The following is a 25,222-nucleotide window of genomic DNA, read 5'->3' as shown; positions in this document are numbered from 1 at the left end:
TTGCCCCAACACGAAAATAATTTTGCCCCTACGTGTTTTAAGATTTCATGTTTTACGTCAACTCCACTCCCATTGTGATTAATTAACTTATAATTTTCGAAGGCCGTTCTTTTAGTGGCGAAAAAGAGATTTAGTGAATCGATGAAATTTCGTGAGGGTCCAATCATCGACAAATTAAAAATAAATTAGACACAGTGTTTTATGGCTAGTATTCAAAACATTGCTTTGCTGTTTATGAATGGGGCCCCCTGATGCCTGGCCTGCACACAAACGCTCATATTTCAATCTCCATGAAATGGATTTTAAACGAGATGCCTTGTTAGCCTCTAGGTGAGAAATTTGTTGTCCTTTGGACTCCCCGAGGAGACCCAGCGCTCCAGGTAGCGCGTTCACAAGCGCACGTCCTCCGCTTTTTCTTCGGGACGAACAGGTGATTGGTCGACGACTTCGTTTTGTAAACACGCATCCGGGACACCCAGCACGAGATTAATACAGCTGGGACACAACACTCTCCTTTCAGTTTACATTGTCATATAATCATAACTCCTGATTTTAATATGCATGACATTTTTTCTGTAATGCTTTTGATTAATACTAAAGTGACAGCATTTTATTTTTTGTCATCACAAGGGGCCTGCCTCCTGGAATCCGGTCCTTGATTTGACAATCTGACAATTTGACAAAAATTTCATCTTTTCACGAATTTCAAAACGTCCATCATCACAAAAATTTCATTACAGATTTATGACTTGACGTAAAGCTATTTCATAACATTATAACCGCCGAGTCTGGCGTGAAATGTCGCCAAGACCGGTGTGGATGAAGACCACCAGCAGCTTCTTTTGCCCTTTGTAAACATTATTTACCACCCACTCTTGTGGTTTAACGATCGAGAAACTATTGCTGTCAGATTTCTCACAATGAGCCTGCATAATCAGGTTAATACTGCTATTGATGTCTACTATTAGAATTAGATGGACAATGTTTCACGTGGGTTGACGATTAAAAGCAATTTTCTTCTTCATGATGTCATTACTAGCTAAATTCGCTTATTTCAACCTTCTACTACATACACAGCGTCGATGACCTCAAGCAAAAGAACTTGTTCCGCAAAGACATTTTTACAGAGATCGGAACTGTGTAATCTGATAATACAATATCAGGTGAACATTGTTTGGAACAAGTCGTTAACTTTACGTGTTATTCAGGTTGGTAATAGTTTTGTGCACTCAATAGCTTGTAATAAGTGATTCCAATTCCGCCCACCACGTTCAAGACCCTTTTCCACGAGAGCCTCAACTGGGAGTTTTCTAAAAATTCTTGTCTCGATTTTCCAAAAACACAATTTAACAATTCTGAAGTTGAATTTTCCAAACGAAAGAAAGAAGTGTTTTAAATGAACAAAGATTTAGAATAGGCCTTTTAAGTGCTATGTCACTCCGACGCCACAAATCTCGCAGACAAGTTACGTTCCACATGTCTGATTCATCACGTCTTCGGCATGTTTTCTGCAGGATTTAATGGTAAGGAAGCTGAAAATGAAACTCGAATGCGAGCGTCACAATAAAACCTAATGTAATCAGATGTAGATAAATTAAAATTCATAATTTATATTAAAATGGTAAACACGCGAGTAAAGTTCTCCGCCGCAACATTATGCTAATTAGTTAAAACAGTTGTTCCCAATATCGTCGTCGTCTGTATGCATATGTTATTAATAACTATTTTGCATCAGTGACAATGCCTTCCTAACCTACGTCTCCACTAACCTGTCCATTTTTATCCATCTCGTTGTTGGTAAGTTTGACCTTCTCGAACGAAACAACTTGTTTTCGCAGTTGTTCTCCAGAGAACGGCGAATCCGGATGTGCATATATCCTGCAAGGAGCAGGAGGATCGGCTTTTCCTGCCACCAGCCAGGAGGAGCGGTGGTAAGCATATCGATACCGCTTGTTGTCCACGGGAACGATGTCCAAAAGTACCGCGTACCTCTGATCTGGTCTGATACCCGTAAAGGAAACTCTCAAAGTTGGGAACATTCGCCTGAAACAACAACAGTAATGAAGCGGTTGAAATGCATAAGTTAAAGATGACCAAGCAAGTTTTTAATAACAACATGTAGAGATTGCTAATCGTACGAGTTTTTCCCATTACAGGCGCCTGCCTCTTACCTGCTTCCGGTCTCTTCTAATTACACATGCTCTACTAAAATAACGCGATGTTAACTTCAAATTAATTTTATAATTATAATTAAAAAATCAGCCTAAATGAAAAAGTACTTAAATATGCTAATTTTGAGTAAATGGCAAGAGGTAATTCACGATTTTTCCGTGATTAAAAGACTTTCCGTGGACACGCTCAATTCTGGGATTTTCACGTTGATTAGAGCGTCATTTGCTAGTTTATTGTGCATTGAAAAATTAACGACGACATTATGCGAAAATACTGTCATCAAAGATTGTATTAAATTAAATATCATTATACTGCTACACCTCCAGAGCTTTTGTCCGCAACTCTCATTGTGAAATTTCAACACAATTAATAATAAATAATAATAAATATAAGCAGCAATAAATTTTCATGATTCAATTTTCGGATGTCATTGTTCTATTCCACGTTCAAAAATCAATATTTTCGAATCTGTTATTAGTTTTTAGAAAAAATAGTTGTAAGCGTGTAGCGAGAACATTTATCAAGCCACCCGTTTTTTCTTTTCAATGATTGTCATAACCAGTTCGAACAGCAATAAATTTAAATTAGGTTTTATTTATGGTTAATTAGAACTAAATAAACTGTAAAATTGTTCGTTTGTTACATATGTAAATATAATATTCATATAACTTGCAAAGTGTCGGTCAACCTGCAAGGATATAAAGCAGGTGCGATGCGAATAATAAAAATAATATACAGGTATTAAGTAACTTTGGTTTTCGTCTTTAAACAAAGTGCAGCATTGAAATATTTCCATAACAACTGGGTAATAAAAAAAGAAAAAAACCAATCGACTTATTGTTTAAAATTGCTTATCAACAGTTTATTAAATGTGGTTATTAATAGTTCCGTTTACTTGTCGTCGTAGTTGTATTAAAATGTTAGTTCGGCTAGTCTATAATTAATTAAAACGTTACTTAAGAGCCGTTGTGCTTAACATAGTAACGTCTGTTTGTGATACGTTCTGAATTAATAATGAATGTCGTAAAAAGTTGAAGTGATAAAATACATAATTGTTTAACAAGTGCATCTTAGCTGAAATTGAAACGGTTAGTTTTAAGCCTAAATAATATGTTTATGTATCCGGTTTGGTATTTATGTAGTGGACATAAACATAAACTATTTTCAAGGTGATGAGACACATGTTAAAAAAATGAAATCATAATATTTTTAAACATACAGAAATTTGACTTGTGGGTGATTATATAGCGAGTTTACGATAACCATTCAAAATACTGAATTTAATTTACTTTATAACTGCGAATAGCCTTCAGCAAACGCAGTTTGATATCATACAAGACTTGTTAAAGTTAGTACCTAACATCATAGCAGCTTTTCGAATTTGAATCGAAAGGCAGTTAAATATATTTCATGAGTCAGGTAAAATTTTTGTAACTTGATACCGGGATTACCGCTGAGACTAGTCGAAATTTATAACAGAGGATTGAATTAAATGTTAATTTCGTCTGGCTGTCAATTAATTAAGCAAGGTAGTTTGGGAGAATTAATTACTATTATATTTCATATTAATTCTGAAATTATTAGCATTAAAGAGTCTTATGTTAATTCTAAATAAACAGAAGTGTGACCAGTTTAGCTCCCAAAAAACGACTTCGACGACTTAAAAGAATGCAAATGGGCAATAACCATATACCCGTCAAAACGTTATAGCGTATATGCCCAGTGTGAAACATTCAAAAGGCCTCGCTATAAATTAAATATTAAAATTGTCTCCTATATCACACAAAAATCGCCTTGGAAGTGCTAAGAATTTTTATTTGTGTCGGAGCTTGCATTTACTACGAAATATCACAACAGCAAATTGCAGACTTCGCAGAACCTGTACGGCAGGTGAATAGCACACTTAGCGGATATGTTTTAACTTCTTTGCGTTATTCACTTCACTTTATCGTTAATCGATAGCGGTGCTAAGCTAAGTTCACGCCGCACTCCATTTGTCATCGTTTTCGTTTTCGCACGTCGACGCAAAAGCTCGCGTCGTAAGGCCAATGACGTCGCAGTTTATTCTTTTTTCTCTAAATATCAAAACTGATCTATCAGACAGAGTGTGTAAAATGATTTAGTGTAATAATCGTACAACAGCCTTAGGAAAAGTCGGCATTCGCTGATTAATGATTCCGTGGCAACTTAACAATATCCTCAGGTGCCGTCGCAACTATTAATTAAAACAACTCGATTAGCCGCTTAAAAATAATTAAATGATTCTTAATCACCCCCCTAAATGCCCAATAATTTTTCATACTTTTTCAGTGTTGCGTAAAATCAAGATGTAGGGCCTTCAGCCAAACGCCAGACTTCAAACCTCAAACAGCTTTTTTTCCAACAAAACACTGGAAAACTATAATTTTTACACCTTTCCACACGCAACATCAACCGTAAACACGTTTTAAAGGCGACGTGAGATCGAGGCGGCTAAGGAAACCAAAATTACAGGCTGTCTACCGAGAATGGAGGTAATTTAGGAATTTTAACACCAGCTTTTTCGAAACGTACATTAGCAGGTTCAAGAACGTCCAACATATGTGCAACGTTTATAACATTAACCACCTTACACATTTTGGTTACCAAATTATAGACAACGGGTTAATAGCCGTTTTCAACGCAACACTTTTCATGGCGAGCAAAACGGAAATTGAAATTGAAAAGTCTTGGAATTGGGAGGTGTTGTGTAATATTATTATAGGGTCTGAACCAGAGCAAAATTGGATTGAAGAGTCATGGTGACAGGCCTGAAGCTCGACCATTCACTTAGTCAACTGGTTGCCACTTTCTCCTTTTTGGCCATAAGTACACTTACATTTTCTGCTTAGGAATTTTAAAAATGTGACATTGAAATCTTGCCATGAATTAAAATATTTTGACTTGGGAATTGCCATTGGATTCTTGATATCCAAATCGTGCAAAAGTCATTAAAGTCTAAAGTTTGCTTTCATCAAAAATCGAGAATTTGAATCTTCAAGCGGAACGAAGACATCTTTTACCCAAAAAAATTCAGACTGCCTATCATTCTCTATGTATATTTGTTAATTAATTTTAATTATTAATTATTTAATTTTTATAGACCTACTTGTTTACAAAGCTCTTTTCATATTGTCTTAATATTTCGAATCTTTCTTTAAATTATTTTTGAATTGTGCAATTTGGATTATTATTTGTCTTTTTGTTTTTTAATATTTTCTGCAGAAAATTTGGATAGTCTAACTTATTTGTTGTTGTCTTAATTCTTTGTTCTTTGAATTTTTCTGAATTTATATTCTAAAATTTTGTAGTTTTGGCTTAAGAAATGTCATTGCGTTCTTGAAAATAAACTTGAACGAAAAGACGTCTACATTTATTTCAATTCGAAAGTTATTAAAAGCTAAACTTGGCTATCATCGAAAATAAAAAATTTGAAGTTGGGCTGCTTATCATTCTCAAAAAAGTTTTTAAATACTTGTTTTACATAGGTTCTACTTTTTCCTTAGTGATTACTTTTTTTATTTCTCTCGGTTCTTTGCTTTTCTAGATTTTTTAATTTTTTAAGACATTAAATTATTTTTCTTTTCGTTTTGTTTTAATTTCTACAGAAAATTTGGATGGTTTAACTTAATTTGTTGTATTTTTTTTCTTTACATTCTTCTGATTTTATAGATGCTATAAAATTTTATGGTTTTGCATAATTTTATTGGTTTTATTGAACTATTTAAATTATGCGTTATTTATTTGTTAGACAATTTAACAAAATCCTTAAAATTCATATCAAAAAAGCTCCAATTTTTGGGAAAGCTTTTCTGTAATTTTGAGAGAAAAAAGAATTTGAGAAAAAATGTGATTGTGTTAAGATTAGAAAAATAAAAGAATAACAAAATTTTCCAAAAATGACCTGACATATCTTAATGAAAATATTTTTTTTTAATTTTTCAAGAAAGTGTAGCTCTGAAAATGGTACATTGTAAATAAGAAAAAGAAGTTGAATTTGGACGAAGCCGTCCCTGCACAAGAAAAATCCACGTTTTAAATTTTGTTTATCGTCGCGCGACATTAATATTTTAATGTTTATTAAGATTTTCCTTAACTGATTAGGAACTGCAATAAATAACTTTCTAATAATGATAAATTCGAATTTCAACAACAAGTTAACCGCAGAACGCTCATTTAGTATCGCAATAAATTTAGAATAAAATCAGTATTAATAACGAATTATACTATTTACAAACCAGATGATAGCACAACATAAATATTGTGATTTTAATTACAATCAAGCAACTTTCTACTATATTATAAGAAAATATCACCTTGACTTAACTAAATATGAATAAATAAGCATAATTTAATTTACAATTACGTAAATAATAGGAAATTTATTGATGATAAAGCGGCATGCTTTTCGAGAAATGTTCAAAGGGTGTGTAGCCACAAATTAACTTTTATTATTAAAACCACATCGTTTTACGGTAACATTTCGCGGAAAATAGTCGTAAACATAAAATAACGCGATAATTAGAGCCAGAATTTTTGTTGCAATTTAAGCGTCGTGTAATTGTTGAGAAGTTTTTTCTTTTTTGGTCTCGATGGGACAGTTGTGTGCGCTAATTATTGGATAATCGTGTGGGTACAACGCACCTGTTATATGTTAACAAGACTTTGGCCTCGTTAACTCGCGTCGGGACACTTTATAACATTTTACTGCGTCCTCATAACGAGAGATTAACGTTGCTTTTGATAAAAAGTACATTAGGACTTGTTAAATATTTATTTATTGGGGTTTTATATGCGCCAAAAGCTCACGGGAAGAATGGTAATGGTCGTTTTGTAAGTTTCGACTAACAAAAGCCCAATTAGATGAATGGGCACGAGAAAACTGGGAAAATTAATAAAGTAAGAAAGCAATTAAACGATGTAGTTCCTTTAAAAAGTGTAAATCACAACGGAACGAGAGGATTACAATAGCGAGCGATGTGTGGTAATTATATCATTTGTAGTGATTGTTTGAGGAAATATATTAGTAATTTTGCGAAACAAAGGAACTTAAACTCACGAAATACAATTAGAAATAGTCGTTTGCGCTTTTACCGTTATGCCTCGTTATTACTATTCTAGGACACTATGGAAAAATATTACCATCTCATTTGCGCCGCTGCTCAAATACATATTGATACTCACTTTAATGTTTTAAACTAACTGTAATTCTGACATTTGGGAAGTTTACAACATTTACACATTCTCATATAGTCATTACTCATGTATTATCCTGTGAACATTAAATTACGGAAGACATTAAGTTTACTTGGAGGAGCTAATAATCGCGTGAATTATCACCAGGAAAGTTTTACTTGCCGGTTTTTCGGACTTGTTTTATAAACTATGTGACACAATGGAAATCGGAGGAACTAGTTTTTAATGAAAACTTTATGCAAATATGTCAAGTATTTTTCACGATAGCCATCGAATGCGATTAAGCTGAAAAATATGCTAATCTGTTTCACGTCTTAATTTCTGATTTCCTTCTGTGTGTGATCGTTTTTACTACAAAATTAGGCTCGTCTTAGCGAGGTGATTTCGAAGGATCGTCAGCTGTTGGAAGTTAGGCGGGCCGTTGCTTGACCCTCACTACTAAAATTATTAATATAGGCATGCAAAGTAATTCGAGAATGTAAATATAAATATTATAAGTAGATATTTATCATAATTTCCTCTCTTCGTTTAGAAGGGCGCACAAAGTGACGGGCAGCTGTTTGTCAGCTGGGTTCACATATTAATGATCGCTTTGTAATTAGCCACTTTAGCCACCATATAACATTGTGCATACTACCACTTTTATAAAGTGCACATGTAGTCGACACTTCAAAACGGATCATTATAAAAGAGGATAAAATCATAATAACAGACCTCCCGCAGTTAAATTTCAGACGTAATAACTGATTTAAATTTGCATTTAGTTAATAGTAGAGCCTAGAGACACTCATTTGCAAGATTGAGGAATATTTCATGCAGGTCAAGAAGTGTATGTAACGGTGAGAGACGAAAAGTTTTGTCATCTACTCGTGAAGACAGTTTATAATCGTTGGAAAAAACACAGTCTTTAGCGGTAAAAGCTCGAGTCGTGTGCTCTTCCGGTTTCATATAAGCGTAACAGTGTTTCCGTCCCAAGATTGATGCACAGATAACGCAATATCACTTGGATAATCTCCAGTAATTTAAAGATAATATATATCATACTCCAGTCGAGGCTTTTGACAAATAACGTCCTGCCTATCTCTCCATCACACATAATGATCCGTTTAAAAGACTCTTCCACGCAGAGAGTTCTAAACTTCCTGCGAATTGAAAAATTTGACCTACCGCTTCTCCGCTCCTTATTAATTGTAATAGATATGCAACTCTGTGACGAATAAAAGCAATTTTCTCTCCAGATACAAACATAATTCTCAGATCACTTGTTATGTTTTTAAATTACCGTGGAGCGCCAGTGTAATTGTATGAAAATCGGGCATGACCATATCTCTGGTTCGTTTATGAACATCTCACCTTCTTGCTGCTTTATAATGTAAAGCTTAGAAATACAATTACAGCATGCGTGGGTACTGTCGCCGTAACACTACCTGTTGTCAATCAATGATTGTGTTCCAAGCGTGGATAGACTCTTAAAGTCAAATAAGCATGGCAGAAAATTCTATTTCTATTGTGGAGTGGGGATCAATGTACATTGTTTCAAACAGAACTGCAACAATTTTATTGACTTGATTATCATAAAAAGGTTGGTAATTTTAGATTGTAGGAAATGGTGGTGATGCGTGTTTTTTCATCCAAATGGGTGCTATGTTTAATTACACGTAATTTTGCAGAGTCAACAATCAAAATCCAAGATTTCACTTCCGGCTTCCAACTCCCACAACACGAAAAATTATTCCGTTTGTTAACATATTAATACTATTGTTAATTTCAACATAATATCGTACGAGTGGGTGAGAACTCGGGCGCCTAGTAGAGGAAAGAGGACTACAATAAATCATACAACTGCAGCAAATTACAAAATTTTAGAAAAGAGATAAAAAAATTATAAAATTTCGACCGACACAATTCGGTTAATTTTAATTGTAAAACCAAGGAATTTAGAGGAATTAAATACAACAATCGTTCATAGACAAAACCGAAGGCAAAATTTTACAGCAAAAATAGCTATTTGATTTACTCAAGAAAATGGTCTTTTGAAAATGCGAGATTAGTATTAAGGGCTGTCATTCATATCATTTTTACGCCACGGAAAGCAATTTTTAAAGGTTACCAATTTAAACTTGCTTATTAACTTTGGCAAATTGCAAAATTATGGAAACACATTTTAGAATTTTCTAGATATTTTGAAGATAGATCAAAAGTTATTTACTAAAATCATTAACTGTGGTGATATTAACGCCAGAGCAATAAAATTTAAGAAAGTTACTAATTTTGACTTGCTTATCAACTACCAAAAATAACAAAATTATTCAGCAAAAGAGACAAATTTTGAGTTTTTTTTATTTGGAAGATGGACCAAAAATTTCATGAAAACCTCTACAACTATGATAATTTTAATATCACAGAAATAAATTTGGGGAGGTTACAAATTTGGACTTGCTTATTAATTGTGCCCAATTGCAAAATTATAGAGCAACAGAGACAACTTTTAGATTTTTTATTTTGAGAACAGTCCAAACATTTTCAAAATTATTTAATAAAGCAAATAAGTCTGGTAAGTTTTACACCACAGCAGTGAAATTCGAGGAGGTTACCAACTTAGAATTTCTTATTCATTCTGCCAAATTGCAAAATTATAAAGCAAGAGAAATTTTTCTTTTAAAGATCAAAAATTTCCAAAAAAATAATTAAGGCCTCTAACAACATTCGAGGAGGTTACCAACTTAGAATTTCTTATTCATTCTGCCAAATTGCAAAATTATAAAGCAAGAGAAATTTTTCTTTTAAAGATCAAAAATTTCCAAAAAAATAATTAAGGCCTTAACTGTGATGATATTATTGTCACAGCAATGAATTTAAAGATGTTACTAATTTTCACTTGGTTATTAACTCTGTCAAGCTGCAAAATTATATAGCAAATAGGGCAAATTTTAAGATTTTTTTTTATTTTATCATCAAAATCCAAAACTCTCCAAAATTTGTCTCTTTTTATATATAATTTTTTATATAGTATACGATAGATATTTATGCAGTGATGCCAACTAGCAAAATAAAACGAAATATTCTAAATGTCACATTTGACTGTCTAAACTTTAAAAAGGCGATTTTCTTGCCGCAAATGAGTCTCATAAATGCTTTTAAAATGACGGAGACGCAAAAATGCTCTTTTCTCTCATTAAACACAAATCCATCAAGTTTTAAAGATAAGGCAAATTAAAAAAATACTATCCTTTTAAAAAATGAAGTAAGGAGCGTCCGCATCCTTGTTAACGCTGATGTACTTCAACATTTTTATTTGTTTTCATCTTTTACAAATAAATTAGTAATTAGTAGTAATTAGTAAGCAGTTATAAGTTAAAATGTAATCTTTAAGTGCCAACCACTTGTTATGGAAGCTTATTTTTCTTTATAAAACACATTGAAAAATCATGACGAGCAACAATTTACCTACAATTTTTGAGATTATTCTGATCAGCAGTAATTTTTCTTTAAACATTTTAGACCGTTTTAGTTTATTTATTTATTAGTTTGTGTAGAGATAGACTGGCTAGGAATCTTTTATAACGATAAAAATCGGTGCAGAACAAACTTCTTTTTTAATAGACATTTGTATGTGACTCCAACAAAGACTTACTTAGGTAAAGTTTAGAATAAAAATAATGATAGATGCAGCCGAACCGTAAGCTTTAAAATTTCCAACCCAAAAAAAGAAACGAAATGGTTTTAGAATTTTAGATTCCTACATTTCCGGCCCTTTTCGATTTTAAACAACTTGATCTTCCTACGTTGAAACGTTGATATTTTCTCCGTTTTTCCGTTTTTTCCTCACCACAGCATTTTAAATTTAGCAAATATTCGGGCCTCTCATGTGGACCGGGCTTAATAATTGACAGGAGGTCGCGAGCTGCCATTATCATGGAATTATCGTTTCAGTTTAGACCGCGGGTTCATTAATTATTGGGGGAATTGGTGACAGCCTAGGTGAGGTGGCGGCAGCGGCGGCGGCATCCTCCCGCGGGGGCGTGGTGCCAGCAGCATCTGCCGTCGTATCGATCGGCGGTCGCAATGGCGCGACGCGTCTGCTACGTCCTCAGAACGACAACCCACATCAGTCGCAGACCATTGGAAACGAAGGAAATTCTTAGCACGAAAACAAAGCTTTTTGATGGTAAGACTGAAGGTCTTTTTGGGCACATCCATGTAGGTCAGTCTCGTGCTGAATGGATTTATCGCTTTGAAACTTTTACGATGTCACGTTGACAATATTTATGTAAAATGCAATAAAAGTGCACCAGCTTCGAGGATGTTCGAGACAAAGGTGGTCATAAATGGACACACTTGTTAAATCTAGTTTGAGCCACCCACTTAGCACAGTGCCTTTACTAGCGATGAAGTGTGTGATTTATTGCACACCCACCCGCAGTTTCCTTGACAATCCAGGCGCTTTGTTTATTTTTCATTCTTATCTTTGACTATTGTCATTCTGGTTTTCTAGAAAATGCATACCTGTTGTACTATCAGACTAGTTTATAGTTCTTTAAATTTATTGCAGACAACGCTGTTCTTCGGGTACGGATATTATCCTTGAAATTGGTGTTGTGACAACCGGAGGTTTCAGGATTTCTCGGATTTTGGGCGACTTTCTCTCAATATAAAGGATGTAATCCGGCAAAAACAAAGCTTATGGCTAATATCCATAAATGTTAATTTGGTAATTTATTATTGTAGCACTAAATTTTTTAGCAGCGTCAATTTTTTGTACCGTTGAAAACAACACGTGTAAGTACATAAAAATAAGGTTTATTATATCTAATTTGTCATAAATAGCCGTCAGCACACGAAAATACAAAGATAACGAACGTAATGTGACGAATTACTCTTTTTACGTTGAAATTGCTGGCGCTTTGATGTTATAATTATAAGAAGCAAAAACAACACAATTTTGTGGTGAAAATGCGTCATTTTAGAGCAAAATTAGTGCAAAAAGCTACCAAAAGCTCTAATTCGATGTAGAAATAGCGTGTTGTTCTTGTAGCTCTATGGAAGAATAAAATGAGACTGTTGGCACTTTTTAGCGATTAATCCAGCTATGGGCGAGAAGTAAAAGTTAAGTACCTGCATAACTGCAGATTTATAGCGCAAGACTAAAAACAACTTTATTATCAGAAATTTCCTGCCATATCCGGAAGTGTGCATGTATGTAAACAAGCTGGAAGCTTTTTGCGGATATAATAATTCCATCGTTACAAAGGAAGTTTAGCACTAGGTGTACGTCAAGTAGGCCTTTACCTATAAATATTATGAAAAATTCTATGAAACATGATTCTGCATATTTAGGCAACCGGAAGCGAGCGGGGAAAACTCATCATGTGTTTTATCCATTTTGCATATTAAATTCTCATGATAATTAATCATAATTATGCATATTTGAAAGCAACATTTTTGTTGGTGAATATTCAAGCTACCATGTAATGACATTACAATTCCATTATCGCACTACTTGTTAGTTCGATTACTATCGGAATTATGGAACAGCAGTGTTATTATCTGTCTATTGCCAAAGTTTGCCGCTTTCGATATTAGCGCCCACAATTATCGACGAGAACTCGGACTAGCACACCTGTCACCGCAAAATGCGTCGATATGGTATTGAGCCGCCACCGCCCACCCCCGACTGTCATACTCAATCAACTAGATCCGATAGCGGCGGCTTTCACATGATTAATACATTAGCCAGTTTATTTGTTGATTTTTGTAAGTCTGGAAAAAGTGGCATTATTAAAAAATAATTTGGACACTTATCATTTGGGGGATCGAAAAGGTGCGCAATTTAACGATTGAGTTATAAAAGATCCCATCTATGGATGATGTAGGCATGGGTTTACAGGTGCCAAGATGGCTTCGATAGGCCCAGCGACTTAATTGCCGGATAACTCTATCACCATTGTTTATGGGACGTGGTTTTACTGCCGTAAAAGTGTTCGATTACATGCATAAGTACTCGCTTTTATGACAAGGCACTGTCCTGGTATAAATTTACCCAGAACAGTTCGATTTCCACCGCACATGCCATTATCGCTATCGGAACAAATGTCTTATCATTTCCAAAAAACTTCGGAAAAACAGAAATGCCTTCTATCTGAAAGGTGCTGCGAGGCTTATTTGTCTCCGGAAGAGCAATTCGGAATGATTATTGTTGGCGGTGCCTTCCTAAGTCCCATTTAATTGAATCGGAATCGCGTTCCGTTTTGTAATTTTTGCGGGAAGTTGTAATAAGGTTGTCTAACAGAGGCGGAAAGCCGAGCGTGATTTGATTTAGAGGGAAACTGAGCCGTAATTAACTACGTAGCTCAGTTCAGAGAATTAGGGAGCCATTTCCCGACACATTCCCAGAGATACTTCTCCCGCTGAAGAGTATCTAATTCAGATCGGCTCTCGTTTCGGCCGCCCCTCGAGTTGTCTTCATTGATTTCCCTCCTGCTAAAGCTCACTAAATTGCTTTTTCCTCTTCCCCTGCCTTCTTGTAAATACCGGATTCCGGAGGTAATTTATGGTCAAGGTAGAAGCTGCCCCCGCTCAATTAATACTCGATAGATCACTGTGGGCTAACTGCCATTGATTCCTGATCAACGATTACATAAAAATTTGATACTTGGACGCACAAAGCCGGGTCAATAATTCACATGTAGTAGCGACAGCCTGTGTAGGCTGCTGATTATATTTGAAATGTGTACAAATGTAACAAACACGTCGTTTGGGAGGACAGATGTGAACTGGGGACAATGGCTGTAACGAGGTGGCCCCATAATATCTCACAATTCTTTCTAGCTGCAACCTTTTATTACGGGCAAGCAACGGATAGCCACAGCATTGATTAGTTTACGTCATAATTTGATAAAACATCAACTATTGACGACAACATGCCTGTGTACATACTTCTGTGAAGGTTGCGTGACCACGTCATCTTGTCTATTATTCAAAGTACGTTTACGAAAACCATCAAGCTCCATAGGAAACCAATAAACTGCCATGAGTTTTTGTATACTGCTGTCATAACAATTAGTATTTGACCAAGAAGAAGCGTCATGTTTTTTCAATGATCTAGAGCAACAAAAATGCCAAGACAAATTATTGTATTTATAAAAGACTTCATATTCTTAAAGTCATAGATCGACGTTTTGTCTTGTTTTGTGTGAATTTTGATTTATACATTAAGGAATATTTATTTGCACCTCAGCAAGTAGTTTGACATACAAGTGTCCGGAAAGTGGCGCACCTCCTTGAAAGGGAGTAATTGGATGGTCCCCCAGAGAACCAAAAAAATGTCTAAAAAATCCACACTTTCTGTTTTCGCAGGAGTACCAAAAGAAAATTAGGAAAATGACAACATTGCTGAACTTGTTCCCCCAATAATTTAACTTTCTAGTATTCAAAGCCATAGTAACGTTGCTGTTGTATTGTTGGCGTTAGTCAGGTCCGTTTATGAACGAGTAATGTAACTATGTGAACGATGCCAGACTGATCGAAATTGTTGATTCAAAAATCTTATTAACAGTTTTCAGGCATTTCTTACAGGATTTTTAAATGTTTTTTTTGCACCATGCCTTTGCGCAAAATGTCCTTTAGATAACAAATTTATTTGAACCTAAAATTATTCCACAGAAATTGTTAATTTTGGCATTAAACTTGTCCAATGATACAGTAACACGGTGGTGCGTGACTTTCCGGACATCCTGTATGTCACATTAGAATTTAAAAATCCGTTTGAAGTATAAAAAATAATGTACAGTCCTCGTTTACATGCAGCTTATTTCGATCGTCTTTTCGACGCTTGGGCTGTAAACAACTACTTTTTGAGTATGTGGCAGGTGCAAATGTAAATGTAATCCGTCGATGTAACATCGATTTTAAAGATAACATTACTCGCTAATTACCGAATATTGTGCTACTGCAGAAACTACACAACTTCTTCGTGTCGCGTTAAGTGGTCTTCAGCTGTTATTTTGATATCTGTGCATATTAGCATAATTAAAATTTGTCGTTTTAAAAAATTGGAATTCATTTATAAGGTGAGTTGATCCGGAAATCCTCGCAATTTGGGTTTTGCAAAATATGTAATTTATTTCTCAAGATGCGTGTGGAATCAAAAAGCGTCGTACAATTAGTACTTTTTCTTCTCGGTTTTAATTTGCGAGGTGGTTTGAGCCGGAAGGTAGGAATTACATTAAAACAGTAAGCTATAATAAGTAATAACGGATGTGTTACGAGTTGCTTCGTGTTACCTGAAATAAAACTATATAGCTGTGCCCATAATTGGGCCATAAAAAGTGAGTAGTAAAAAGAATAATTTAATGGAATTATGATAGTTACTTAAGAAATAAATTTGTTTGTATATAAGTAGGTATCTAAAAAATCAGAATCCACCTTGAGCAGTGTTTCAACGGTATGCACCTGTTTTTTTTATTATCAGCCTTTTAATCTGACATGTGTCATATATCTTTCTACCATTAAGTTCTCATTGTGTAAAGAAAAGAACAGTCCGAGATACTTTTACGTTCGAGTTCACACTAGAAACTTGGAATATCATTACAGTGGCAGAGCGGCGATTCCTCAAAAATGGTGGCACAGTTATTGGTTATGTCTGACGTCGCGTTTATTAGCAAAGATTCATAAAAGCGTGTCGACAATAGCACGGTCATTAGTAATTTACACTTGGTATTGTGTTTCGAAATTTATTTCGGTAATGATGCGAAACCTAATCATGACCGCGACTTATGGCTTGGTGCTCCTAAATCAACACGTTGTTTTACCAAAAGCTTTTTTGCCGACCTGCTGAGCTACTTATTTGAAATGTCATTCATGTCGAGGTTTTAAGACTTTGAAATGGATCAGAACCCGCTCGGCTTTCAGCCACACAACAAGAAATACAAGGTGGTACGTACACTCTTCAAGTCAAGAGGTCTTTTCAACTGGATGGATTTCGAGACGCGGTTCTTGGGAGGTTGATATTTACCACATGTGCCTGTTATTGCTTTTTGATTTGCTCACTTGCTACAAGGAAAAATATTCTTCCGACTGAGCATTAACTTTTTGCCCAGGTTTACCTATTACGTAAGTGTTGGCTGCCGCTGCACGACGTAATAACACTAATTTCTTCTTGAAAGTGTTAACAAAAAGTGAGGAATACTGTAATAAATAAGTAGGAAAAAGCGACGAGGTTTAATGATGAAAACCAGTGAGCGGATGCGACGATATACTTTACAATTGGCCGACAGTTGGGGCTAACACGCGATCTGATCATCAACTATGCGACATTTGTATAACGCCAACCTGGTATATTTACACCCGGTGAGTCGCTTAGAATAATTGCGGTCCGACAAAATTACGAGTAATGCCTGGCCACAGGGTTTATTCACGCTTTTTTCGGCTTTCGGACCGACAGACACCAAATTATTGCAATATATAGCTTTTCCAGCACCTTTTTCGACCGACGCAGCTGACACCAGAAGGCGGTGGTAATTTTGTGGCCGATCATGCCCTCCAGAAGAAAAATTAACACCAGTTATCAAAATTTAATCTTGATGGGGTTTCGGAGGCTTGGAATTAAAATAGTTTTCTTTTTCAGGTTTCTCTGGCAATTTTTGATGCCATGCTTTAATGCTTTATCGTTTCCTTTTCGTTGTTAACTTCCTCTTTATCGTTTTTAGGTATCGAACTTTTATGTCAAGCAATATAGAAAAGTAGTCAGAAAATTTCTAAATGGTCGAGTGATAAGTTTCTTCGTAATTCCTTTCTAACACAGTCGTTCCAATTATCAAAGTCTACACAATTTGTGATGTCATTCAATCGGCTTTCTACCACCGAAGAGAACAAAAGCGATAACAGAAATCGGTCACCTCTCATGAAATTAATTCTTCAAAGAAACTAATTAAAATTTAAATTGATTGGAATCAGCTCTACATATTCTCGACAGGACTTCATCACTAAATGCTACCAGATGACAAATGCATTGCTTTGAAGACTACTTTTAAATGCACAATAAAAATAAAAGTGAAAATCAATCATCAAAAATTAATATTTACAGGTATACCTTCTGGTATACCTTACACTAAAAATAGTCCATGTGAAATTAAATTACAGAGCCGTCAAAATTCGTGCTACACGTGACTTGATTAGACCAGTTTAAAAAATTTGTTTTATTTTTTTGTTTTGTCCCTTTTTGATTTTTTGTAATTTCATTTTTTTATGTTTTAAAATCCACTTTGATGTTTTATTTCAGAAAGGGTTTCAAAATTTCTATTAATTTTTTCTGTTCACTGCTTATCATTTTTGTGTCTATTGAATTTTCATTTACGTTTCTTCTGTAAGACACGTCCAGAAAAGCATTTTTACATTTATATTTTTACAATTATGTTTCCGTGTTCCTTCACTTTATATGTAATTTTCTACTTTTCAACAGGTTAAATTTTGATTGCTTTTTGACCCCATTACGTTTGCATATAAAATTCAATTCAATACGTTGCCGTTGCCAGCAATAAATTTTAAACATTACTTTTGTATTACCATCTGAAAAAATATATCAAATGAAGTTTTACTGTCATTTTGACGGGCATTTTTATTATCGAAATTATAATTTACAGCCCTGTCAAAATTATAATAAAAAAATCTCTCTTTTCTTAAGTTTTCTGTGCAGAATAAATGACCATGACTTTATGATTTCGATACTTACTCTAATGAACTAATTAAGTACAAACAAAAAATATAACAATTCGAGTTGCAATTCACCTGCAATTTCACCTTATTTCTTGCGTAAGCATCATTATACAAATTAATTGTCGCATGATGGATAGTTTGTAGGTACAATTTTCACCTCGTTAGCACAAATAAACATCATTCATTAATAGTTATTTTGCTTCATCTTTATAAAGTTGACACGCAATTATAAATATATTAATTATTACAAATTATCAGTAACCAATAATTAAAATAATTGTAAGTAATTTTGTTATTTTCCTACTTGACAAAAATATTTTCACAGAAATGAATAATAAGATTATACTAAGTAAAATAAGCAAGCATAAACATGCACTTCAGCACTTCCTGAATAACCAAACTACTAAACGTGATGGCGTTGAAATTAATTTTTCGGGGAACACGTAAATTTAATTTTAACTTTAATTAACATTGCGTCACAAAAATTGTAAATAAATATTGGTCCCCTAGTTCTACTAAAATTTGTTGACAGCAGTGTAATCATAAATGGCTTATTTATGCGGAGGTACGCGCTTTTTATCAAAATATTTGTTTCTGCGATAATTTAAAACTAATAAAGATGTTCTCCTGTAATTACCGCCACAAACATCACCGTAAACCCTGAAAATACGACGTATTTTATCAGTGCAATTATTATCTAAGTATGTTTTTATTTAAATACCTGTAGATAAACTGTCTACAGAGCATTATCACATTTATTTATTCCACGTCCCATAATTTTGCAGTAATTAGTGTTATTGTCAGTCACTGGTAATTTTGTGATCCGTTGCGTGCAGTTTTTCATCATGTATATCCGTTTAACCTTCTTTGTTCATTGTAGGCAGTCATTCAACCGCAAAATTGCTAAATTATTTGCGAACATCGTCGAGAATGCTACGCAGAAGAAACATAAAGTCGAAACATTTCCAATGTTTATGTTTGTTTCTCGAAATTATTAGCTCTTTTGGTTTCAATTAAACGATTAATTCCTGTTTGATTTAATCAGGTTTGTAATTACATCAATTTGATGGTTTAGTCAGATAATGCCGATGTTACAAGTCAATAAATAGGAACTACCCTCTGATAAAGTTATGTTGGTACATGAATAGGAACAAGTTGATTGTGATGTAAGCGTGAAGGGTCCACCACCCTCTATTATCGCAAAGTGCTCTTGTATGAGGCTAATAAAGTCGATTAATATTTTATCGAGATAATCGATGTTAGAGGGCAATCGCCAGATTATGATCAGGGTGATATGCGAATACACAAAAGATTTTTAAACTGTTTTTGATATTGAAAAGTGACATTTTTTAGATAAAATATGCAACATTTATGCGAATTTTTGACCTCCCAAGTGCTATGTAAATTTTAACCTCAAACAGTCAGTTCTGTCAAGGCATAAAGTTTAACTAGGTAGGTAACTTTTCGCATAAATTGTTTTACAAAAAATTGTGTAAAAAAATTTTATTTAAAAAAATTAAATTTTTGAATTCTGGATATGTACGACACGAAAAATGCATGCAAAAACTGTATCTTTCTGTATCTCGGTTTCGGAGCTTCAAAATTTTTGCTGTTTGGCGACAACCCAAAATTTCAACCGCTTCTAACTCAGTTCGTTTTTGACGTACGTGAAAAATTAGAACAGTTTTGAATTTAGCGTAATATTCTACGTAAAATGGGCCCCAATAACTTGTGTTTGCTGCACTAATAAAATAGATGTTGACCAAAATAAAGCTTTAGGAGATTTGGAGTAATTTTCAAATAATTTTTTGCAAAGCTAAAATGAGATTTAATGCCGAGTTGAAAGTCTTTAAGTCATATATTAATCAAAAGAGCAGCTCAAAGTCTATCATACAGCCAAATTTCAGATCTATTAGTCAATTATTAGGCAGTCAAAAAAATAAGAATTAAAAAATGTCTATTAGAATCAAAATGTTTTTTTTAAAAACACTGACTATCGAATTTTAACAAAAGCGCAAGAAAAATAATTGTAAATATCGTATCTTTCCATGTGTCGTATTTTTGTCTTCTAGCGACAACTTAAAACTTCAAACGCTTTTAGTTCGGTAATTTATTGACGTACGACAAAAATTCGCACAGTTTTGAATTCGACATAAAATTTTGCGTTAAATGAGCACCAATAACTTTCTCAAATAAACGAAATATTGACCGAATATTGACCACGTTTATACCTCTGAGTATAGAAAGAGCAGTTCGAGGTCTATCAACTGACTAAATCTCAGATCGGTAAATCACATAGTTTACGAGTGACAATGAAAAAAAAAAATTGAAATTTTTGATTGTTTGAGTAAAAAGTAAAAAAAATTACTATCGAATATTAGATACCTGACTGCGAATTCCAAGCAACAAAAGCGCAATAAAAACAATTTCCAAATTAAAAGAAACATATATTTTTGAATTCTGGGTACCTATATAAGACACGATCTGCGGACACACTAAAAAGATTCAAAATGCCTAGGATCTAAATACTTCCTAAAACAACACATTTTGCAGATCAGTTGCATGCACTGGCTGAAACAATTGGTAAAATAAATTCTGCTGTTTTTTTTATTCTTTATAAAACACATCAAAATGGCAACCACAACACTGCAGATTGCATATTTACGCAATTATCCTGTCATTTTACAAGTTACCAAAACTTGCAGTTGATTTATTGCTTTAATTAAAATACACAGTGCCCAGTACTTAAAAAAGTAGATTTTTGAAAAAGTATCTGTATCCTTCCAAATTTTTATTTTGAAATAATGAAAAAGTCGTAACTCTAACAATAATTTCCAAAAATTATCTTGGGCCACCTGGCAGTGGCGACTTGTTTAAAATTGAAAGTTACGTTAGTATGTTATTAAATAATCTGATTCCTTATATGGATAACAAACGTGATCTCCGCCTTTTTATTTGTCTGCAAAACATAATTTATGGTATTTTTAAATTCATACACCTTGACTTTTAAAATCATCATCCATATTTCTCTCCAAGTTTGGGATGACATCCTCCTCAAGATCAATTTACTGAACAGCAAGGTATAATTTACTTAATTTTAAAAAACTTTAAAATTTTAAAGATGGCACCAGCACATTTTAAAATAAGTCCGCTGCAGTTGCATAACACTATTGCATCAGCAAATCCATTAAAACAAAATTAAATTGGAGTAATCTTTAACTCGGCGTGTGCACGAGCAGCCACTGGCCTCATCTCTTCGTCATTAATCCAACAATGGCAAGCAACGTTCCGGAACACAGTCTTTGCTCTTGTTCACGCCACTATACTCCAGTAATTTGCTCAAAGAGCGATTACTTTTATTATACATTTCATGTGAAAATCTCCCTCCTCTTCAACCTTCCAAAAAAAATGGCTACCTACCTTCCAGTTTTAGTGATGATCATTTCCGTTCCAAGATCATGGAATTTGTCCCAAAGGTCTTTGGTTTCTAGATGACATTCAACGTTAAGCAACTCATCGCAATTACAAGATATTTTTGTCTTGGAAATGGGTTTCTCTTGAACTATGTCGGGTGATTCTCGGTCTAAATCTGCAGGTTCAGAGCCACAGTCCGAAATAGCCGGAGATTGTCGAAGTAATTTGGGTTTTGTGGGTCTTGTTGATTCACCATCGGAACATTCTTCGACGTCGACTTCTATGTCGTCGTCTTCTAAAGGATCTTCGATGTCGGGGGAAGTTGATCGGGAAATTGCACCTGAAGAATTTCAACCAAGTCAAAAAGCGAATAACGGAAAATTAGTGTAATTTTATAATGACGGGTTGCTTGAAGACTGGGTGTAGTAATTACCCTTTAATACGGACCATAAAGTCAAAATAATTATTAAGGAGAATCCTTCTGCTGGTATGATTTACAAGCCTAAGGCGGTGTCAAGTCACTTACGTAAATAAACAGTGGGAAATAATTACAAATACGCAAGTAATTAGAACTTGCTGCTTCAAAATTGAAGGAAGTAATTTACTTTTCTTCAAAAACAATTAAGTTAAAAGAGGAAACGCCGAAGCGAATTCAGTGGTTAAAATAATACGTAATTATTAAAAAAAAATAGCGTTAATGTTCTCAGCTTTTTGTTACCACGAAAAAATGACATTAATTCTCTTTTAAATTGTCCGTTCACCATTTCAAGAACAATTACTTAAAATGGAAACTCCCCGAAATTTGAAGGAACGATTCGGTTGGTTGCTCTATTGTCAACCTTGGCCAGCTTAAAGTAAAATAAAATAACAAAAGTGTTACTCCTACACCATATTTTTTTAAACAGTTTTAAACTACAATAATTATACAAAGTTCTAGCAATAAAAACGCATTAACAATATAAGTAATTATTGCCTGTACTGTCAAGATAAAGTAAACAAGCAAGTTGACATACAGCTAAAAATGTATAATTGCTTTAAAACTTCACAAAACCATTAAACGAGACACGAATCAATTTAGGAGGTCAAGTGGAATTCACAGCCCTACAATGGACGAAGAAAAAATGTAGGCTGCAGTGACAAATAGCCAAAACCATGCATGTCGCTACTAACTCCATACAGATACAACTTGGTCAAAAGTTCAGATAATTTTCCCAGCGTGATTTTGTAAATGAAAAGCCCAATAATATGGTGGCAATATTTTCTAAGGTAAACGTGGGTCGATTCTTAGATTATCTTAACAGCTGTCATCCCAACATCTATTGTTTATTGATCCTCAAGGTATTTTTATCAATACTCCTCATAAATGTACTGCCATTACGAAAATACATCGTTGCCAAGTCAAAAAAAAAGAAGAATGTCAATATAGATTGGATTGTAATCTAAGACATGCGTGGTAAAAATTTCCATGGCGTACCTGAACTTTTTTTATCAATTGACGTCATATTTAGTACTTACCAACACTGCAAGGAAATGTCATGCCAAATACACAAAAATGAAGGACTGTCTTGTGGTTTATACAGCGACGGAAAAAGTTTTCTTGGTTAAAATTTTTGCCATGATCTAATGCGGATATTTTCTAATTGATAGTTGGGAAATAATTTGAAATCCAAACAGATTGGTCAAAATTGCCAAATTGTCGACAATGATAAAAGACCTATTTGGTAAACAATTTTATACATTTTTAGAAAAGATTTTCTGCGACTACGAACAAAATGAGCATATTTTTTGACCACCTACTATGACGACACGTTTTCGCAACCAAACAATGTTTACAACAAAAGTAAAAGCCTCGAGCAAGTGGTAGAAAAATATCAAATCACTGGCCTTGATATGGATGAAGGTATCTACCTAATTATTGCCCATAATTATTAATTAATTAGACGCTCGATGAAATAATAAGTTTTACAGTTATGAACTCTGATTAGTTGGAGGCTACTGTATGTAGACTTCTTGTTGGTTGTAGGTCAAAGTGACGATTTCCTTGTAATAATAAGAAAAGAGTTGCTACTGACCGTCGCCTTGCAGCTCCCTGGCATCGGCGTCCGGCGGCGCGACGGCTCCCCTCGCCATAATCGCAGCAATAGAAAAGTCAGTGGCGCGCGTTTTCGCCGTGGGCACAAGCAACCCCGCGGCTGCACTTTCCTCGGGCATCGCACCCAGAAGCATCACAAAAACACTGACAAGTCACAAGTCACAAAGAAACTCACAGAACCGTCAGTCAGCACATGTCCAGTGTAACTGGTACCCACTATAAGACTGACTAGTTGGGACCACAAAGCCGTGGCGCTGTAAAAGAAGGCGGAGTCGTTGAAGGCGGAGCTTCTGGAGGCGTGGAGAGTATTGTGTGTGGTCTGCTATCAGTTTCGCGTGACTTGAGCTATCAATCAGGGGCTGTGGTAGCGGTGGCGACATAGTCTGTAGACAGGCCACTTGATATCACTCCCCGGATTCCCTACCCGTCCTAGGCCACCCACTGGTCACCGACGGCAATCGCCAACCCGGCCATTGCTGCCCATTATATCATGTACTGTACTCATTCAACAGCACTGGACGATCATCCCAGTGAGCTGTGTTGGGTTGATTGCGCACCCAATGTCTCACGCACGTCAATTAGAAGAGACGCGGGTTACCTACGGCTGACGTTTCGGACAGCATGGAACATCTTCAGACTTGTAGAACGAAATTCTTGACTTTCAACAAAGAGCTGGCAATTTCATTCGTCCTTTCAATTCATAAGATCATGTGCATTGCTCCGTTGTACCCTAAGATGAACGAATATCGTTTTATACTGCATTATTCTTAACTTTACTTACTAAAATTAGTCAACTAATTTTTGTGTTTTTCTTTAATTTTTAAGCTTAACTTTTTGATTTTCTTGTTGACTTGTGTGTTATGCCAAGCAGCAACTTGATTTTCCAGTGAATTTTGTGTAAACTTGAGTTACTTACTATTTTTATGACTTATTATAAATATCTATTTGTCATTCTTGTCAGTTTAGATTTAAAAAAATTGACAATATAAATCCAAAAGTCAATCATTTTATCAATAAACTGCCGACTTCCAGTAAATTTTTCTGAGTTGACATAAAAATAATGGATGAAATTTACTAGTCGCAACTGTAACCGTATCTTTACATTTATTCGAAAACGGTAATGACGATAGTTTCTAATAAAAGTGTCAAAATTAACAAAGTTAGAGTTGAATTTAGATTTAAATGAGACAAAATAACTGCTCATTAAAATAATAATTACGTTAATTAGTAAATATAAATACCTGGCTATAAAAAGTAATTGTTCTAATACCAATTTTTTATTTCTTTTTCTATCATGTTAAAACAATTAGAACAATAAGTAGGTAGGTACCCATATGAACAGTAGGTAGGTACTTAATTAAATTAAGAACCAATTGTACAATAACCACTATAAAATTGCGGGCGCTCATTTTATTTTCCATGAATGTTGTTTTTGACTGTTATTTGAGTCGTATGGCATTTTGGTTTCTCAGCTTTCATAATTTTAAATGCTTAGACTACTTTCAAATATTAAAAATGTTTAAAATGACGTCAGAAATTTTGTAACCAATTCTGCTAAAATGCTAAAATTAACAACAAATTCATATTTGAGAAAAAAAATACGAAAATTGTAATCAA

At 34.4% G+C, this 25,222-nt stretch overlaps 1 protein-coding gene across 1 annotated transcript in view; it reads right to left on the bottom strand.

Moving 5' to 3' along the window:
* LOC148174974 (T-box transcription factor TBX20-like) overlaps positions 1-23,866 on the bottom strand; it is a 30,816-nt gene extending 6,950 nt beyond the window's left edge. The window contains exons 1-3 of the mRNA XM_088035731.1: positions 23,586-23,866; positions 21,520-21,853; positions 1,770-2,043 (exon numbers count right to left, since the gene is read on the bottom strand). Coding sequence (XP_087891857.1) covers positions 1,770-2,043; positions 21,520-21,853; positions 23,586-23,739 — 762 coding nt within the window. The 5' untranslated portion in view covers positions 23,740-23,866. The remainder of the gene's footprint in view (positions 1-1,769; positions 2,044-21,519; positions 21,854-23,585) is intronic.
* Positions 23,867-25,222: the final 1,356 nt, after the last annotated feature.

Source organism: Gnatocerus cornutus, chromosome 5 (assembly GCF_029298725.1).
Source record: "Gnatocerus cornutus isolate USDA-ARS CGAHR chromosome 5, icGnaCorn1.1, whole genome shotgun sequence".
NCBI lineage: Eukaryota > Metazoa > Arthropoda > Insecta > Coleoptera > Tenebrionidae > Gnatocerus > Gnatocerus cornutus.
The sequence above is the reverse complement of the archived record's forward strand: the minus strand, read 5'-3'. Positions and strand labels throughout refer to the sequence as shown.